The sequence below is a fragment of the Porites lutea genome, chromosome 1 (assembly GCF_958299795.1).
Source record: "Porites lutea chromosome 1, jaPorLute2.1, whole genome shotgun sequence".
In the NCBI taxonomy this organism is placed as follows: Eukaryota; Metazoa; Cnidaria; class Anthozoa; order Scleractinia; family Poritidae; genus Porites; species Porites lutea.
The window spans coordinates 39,483,438-39,488,437 of NC_133201.1; the positions used below are offsets into that span (position 1 = coordinate 39,483,438).

The 5,000-nt window shown below is 38.9% G+C and overlaps 1 protein-coding gene across 2 annotated transcripts in view; it reads left to right on the plus strand.

Annotated features, from left to right (window-relative positions):
• Positions 1-5,000, plus strand: part of LOC140950266 (T-complex protein 1 subunit theta-like) — an 18,659-nt gene that overhangs the window by 3,158 nt on the left and 10,501 nt on the right. Inside the window, exons 3-6 of one of the 2 annotated variants that reach the window (XM_073399480.1) lie at positions 1,212-1,399; positions 2,264-2,428; positions 2,985-3,104; positions 4,484-5,000. The exon at positions 4,484-5,000 is cut by the window's right edge and continues 575 nt beyond it. In XM_073399480.1, coding sequence (XP_073255581.1) covers positions 1,212-1,399; positions 2,264-2,428; positions 2,985-3,104; positions 4,484-4,549 — 539 coding nt within the window. In that variant the 3' untranslated portion in view covers positions 4,550-5,000. The remainder of the gene's footprint in view (positions 1-1,211; positions 1,400-2,263; positions 2,429-2,984; positions 3,105-4,483) is intronic. The other variant, XM_073399489.1, reaches the window with a different exon arrangement.

A 5,000-nucleotide genomic window follows, 5' to 3' on the forward strand; every position in this document is an offset into this window, starting at 1 on the left:
TTCTCACGTTTTTTTTTCTTAAATGGAACCAATAAAATTCAAGGTTCAACTATGCAATAGACTACGAGCAGTCTCTCTTTTTTCTTAAGTTACGACTGAAATCCCGGCAACAAAAAAGGTGCAACTTGTTTTGCAACATTGCTGCAAAACAAATATCATTGTTTGCGAATAAATTCAAAGTTTGATTTGAGAAGACTCTGTCGATCAGTTGGGGCTACAATACTTCCAAAATTTGTAAGTTTGCTTAATAGCTTTTTTTTTTCCCCACCATTTTGCTAGCTCGACTATCGGCCACTGATCTGAAAATAAGCCTGAGCTCCTCTCCTAAAGGAGGGACAAGACCAGACTGCAGTCAGCAGAGCAGTGGAAATCGAGCCTACGATGTTACATGAGAATAACAGTAGTCTTCGGGCAAGTCCCCCACCTTAGAAGAGTGCTGCTTCAATCTTTAGCAGCTTGCTCACTCGTTACTTTCAATTCACGTTATTATTTTTATATGAAACTGGTTTCTTGTAGGGGGTGCCAGTGAATTTGAGCAACGCTTAAAAAATGAAATTCTGATACCTTTTATGGGAATCTGCAGCTATCTTTCCTAGAATTCCGGGGGGGGGGGGTAGTGAAAAAAAGACAGTCTCCCGATTTTAGGTCTCCAGAGGTTGGCATCTCTGTGAAATCAAGGTGTCAGACATAAGTGACTCTTCGGTTACTATTTTCAAACAAGGTACTCAACTACTTAATAACGGTACTCATTTATTGATTGATTGATCTATTTGCAAAAACAACAAGAAATTTTAGGTTTACTTGTAGGTATAGTGAAGTAGGTTATTCTTCCAATCAAGAGATGATAAAGTTTAAGAGAATGAATCTGTCCTATTGGCCTTACATGATGATGCTGATGTTAGTAACGAGGAAAGGGGAATGGTCGATTCGCCCGATGTGTATTTGTCGTCTTTAAACCTGAGGAAAGAAATAAGCGTGAAAATACAGTGAATGTACACATGGAATCCAAGCTTAACTAAAATAACATGTCCGATAAGTATGTTCACCCTGTCTTTGAGTGTTGTATCTCATTGGGCGAATCGACTTACGTCCGGCGAATTGACTTTCGGGCGAAAGGACCGCAATTTATACATTCACACCCACGCAAAAGGAGCATCTCAAGTCTCGCCACCAGTCACACTCATTTCGTCTCCTGTAATCTTGTGTCTTAGAGTGCGAGGATACGGCTGCATCTACTGTTGTAATCCGGGGTTCCACCGAGAATATCATGGACGATATTGAGCGAGCTGTTGATGATGGAGTGAACACATTTAAAGCGGTTACCCGCGATGATCGCTTTGTACCAGGAGCTGGTGCCACGGAAATTGAACTGGCTAAGCAGATATCCAGCTTTGGAGAGGTATGTTGAGTTGCAGGTCTTAACATATATGTATCAGTGTCACTCAGCTTTTGGATTCAAAGTGGTTAAGGCTTGGTAATTATATCTGTGAATCGTGTAACTTTACTGCACACGCTTTTCCTTTGTTACAAAGAAAGATTTTAAAAACCTGCTATTGGTTTCCCAACTACAGTTGAACCTCCATGTGTGAAAAGGCGCAGAAAAGGGGTTGGGGGAGGGGGGGAAACACGAAAGGTAAAACATCCCCTCTCCCCATTTTCCTCCCTACCCGGCGCCCGCCCTTTAGACGCCTACACAGTAATTTTCAAGGAGTTATAATAACTCCTCTAGAGGGGCTAATTTAACTCCTTACAGTGGAGTTATTTTTTGGGGAGTTATTTTAACTCTAAAAAGGAGTTTAAAGAACTCTTTTTCAGGAGTAAAAGTGACCCCAGATATTGAGGAGTTAAAATAACCCCAAAAAAGGAGTTATCCCATACCTAAAATTGTTTACTCCACTTTCAGAGTTAAATTAACTCGAAAAAGAGTAGAAACAACCCATATAAGGAGTAAAAGTAACCCGATTTCGGAGTTGTTTTAACTCCATACTGGGAGGAAAAAGAACTCTTTTTCAGGAGTAAAAATGACCCCAAATTCGATGTTAAATTAGGAGTTAAAATAACCCCCAAAAAGGGGTTATCCTGTACCTAAAATTTTTACTCCATTTTTGGAGTCATAATAACTCCCTAAAAATTACGGTGTACAAGCAGGTAACGTGCGCCCCCTCTCCTAAGCGACCAGTTTGGATGGTGGCTTTGGAGAGTCTTGATGGCGTGAACTAGTATTGCTAATTAGCCGTTAACTGTTTTTCCTGTTTTCCGTCAGACTTGTGCAGGCCTTGAACAATATGCCATTGACAAATTTACCGAATCCTTGGAGGTTGTTCCCAGGACCCTCGAGGAAAATGCTGGCGTGAAGCCCACAGAGTTGATACCTAAACTCAAACCTGCCCACCAGGGTGGGGACAAAAATGCTGGCTTTGATAACGAGGTATAGTTGAAGTACTAAATAACGTAATGTAAAATTTGATTTCAACACGGAGGTACTGAGCAGAAAAATAGAACATAGCTTGAAAATCTTAGGCAGTTGACACAAAAATAAAATAAATGTTAGATAATGCTAAAAATTTTCAATTCGATTTAAAAAAGAGAAGAAATTCAGATAAGAATATGCCTAATATAGTGCACAAGCTTAAAATTATATAGCTAAAAAATATATATTTACCAATCCTGTTTCCAGTTGTTTGATAAAGTTTTTGTTGTTTTGTTGCCGACCTTATTTGGTCTGTTAAATTGTTCCGCATCTCTGGGTCATCGTTTGTAAATGTGTTAGCGTAGAATCTTGGGATTTTTTGTTTGACCTTTTATTTACAGTGGATTTATGATTTTCAAACGCCTTTTTGGGAAAAGCTAATTAGACCGAATTATCAAGAGGTTCGAAAAATCGGGGATGATATAGGCCATTTCCATGGGGGAATAAGTTCTAATCTAACGTGGTGACACTGACATATATGATCTGACATAACTTTGAATGTTGTTTTTCTTAGGGTGGTGGAGCTGCAGTGAAAGACGCAGTAAAAGCAGGAATCTTAGACTTGTATCTTGTAAAGCACTGGGCTATCAAGTTCCCTACTGATGCAGCTGTTACAGTACTTAGAGTGGATCAGGTAAGGGAACACATTTGTGTCCTGCCGTAGCTGTTCAACAAAATTCTCGTCTTTAAATCCAGGTTATACAATTATCTTTGTCCTGATTAAGACCTTGAATATCTAAATTTTAAGTGTTTGTCTCGTGGAGTTCATTAGCAACCTTTAGATTGGATTATGGTGACACGTTAGATTTTTAATCCAGTTATTTTCCCAAGATTTTCCCTTTTTTCTGTTGCTGGCCAGAACATGAGACATAAGAGGTATAATGGTAGTCCAATCCAGAAGTCCTTATTTTCGTACAAACCCAACTCAGGCATTGGTTATATGCTTTATAGAGGGGAGAACAGGGCTGTCTTTAAGAGGCGGGGCCGGGGATTTCCCCCGGCTACTTTTCAAGGGAAATAGAAGAAAAATAGAACCAAAAGAAATCCGTAGCCGTTTGATGCCCCGCCCACTCGTTGTATTTACCTGGCAACTTGAAATCTTAGTGACAAACCTGGAGAAACGATGATGTCACAAAAAGTAGAATTGGTGAAAGGGGTTGGTTGGCATGTCCAGAAAGAAAAGGTGAAAAATGTCCACTTGCTAAAAATCAGCCAGTCACACAGTAATTTTCAAGGAGTTATATTAACTCCAAAAAGGAGTTTAAAGAACTCTTTTTCAGGAGTAAAAATCACCCCAGATATTGAGGAGTTAAAATAACCCCCCAAAAGGAGTTATCCTGTACCTAAAATTTTTACTCCACTTTTAGAGTTAAAGTAACTCCAAAAAAGGTAAAAACAACCCATGTAAGGAGTAAAATTAACCCCATTTTCGGAGTTATTTTAACTCCAGACTGGAAGTTAAAAGAACTCTTTTTCAAATTAGGAGTTAAAGTAACCCCTTAAAAGGGGTTATCCTGTACCTAAAATTTTTACTCCATCTTTGGAGTTGTAATAACTCTCTAAAAATTACTGTGTAGTGCAAATTAGTAGTAGGATGTAAGCATCGTTATGCGCCGTTGACTCCATTTAAATTAAATCTTTCTAAAATATGCGATCGAGGCTAATTTTATGAGGATTTGTATGGAGTCATTAGAGCATAGCGGTGCTTATATCACCCCCACCAAATTTTGCACTTGTAGCTTGATTTTTAGAAAAGTGGGCATTCTTCATATTGTTCTTTATCAATATGCCAGCCAATCCCATAATTTCACAAATTTAAATTTTTAAAGTTACACCTCTTTAATCTATTCTGGAAATGAAAAAGATGTAAAGTAACAAGAAATTTTTTAGGGGAACGCTCCACTTTTTGGTGCAATTAACGAAACTATTGTCCTTCAAATATCCTTTCACAAGTTAGTTTTTTAAACAGTGAAGTAACCAATGCATGTTAGAATTATGCCCTTACATTTTCAGATTATCATGTCCAAACCGGCGGGAGGACCAAAGCCTAAAGACAATCCAAACTGGGATGAAGATTGAGCAATAAAGTGTTGTTATGGGAAGCAATAACTGAATGATCTGTTAACCTGCTTCCTGGTCTGGATTAACGTGTGTTGTTTAACTTTGAATTAATCCAAGGCCACCAAATGACAGTGACATTTTGGTGACTGAGAGCCGTTTTACTCTCGGCAACGTTACTAACTACTTGCCTTGCAATAGTCCTCTTCAGTTCGTATGTTCTGTTTTCCCAATGCAGGTCATGTGATAATACTCTAGAGAACTGCTTATTCAAGTTCCGTCTTATTCCAGTGCATATTTGCGCATGATTTATGAGAGGACGAAGGGGCAAATTCCCCGAGACTTTCATTGGGAAAACAGAACAGAGAAGCTAAAGAGGTCAATTCTCTTAAAACTGGTTGGGAATAGTATTAAAGGTTTGGCGAGAGCCATGCTGAAGAAAGTTGTAGCTCCCTGGTAGCTCTCTCCAGGC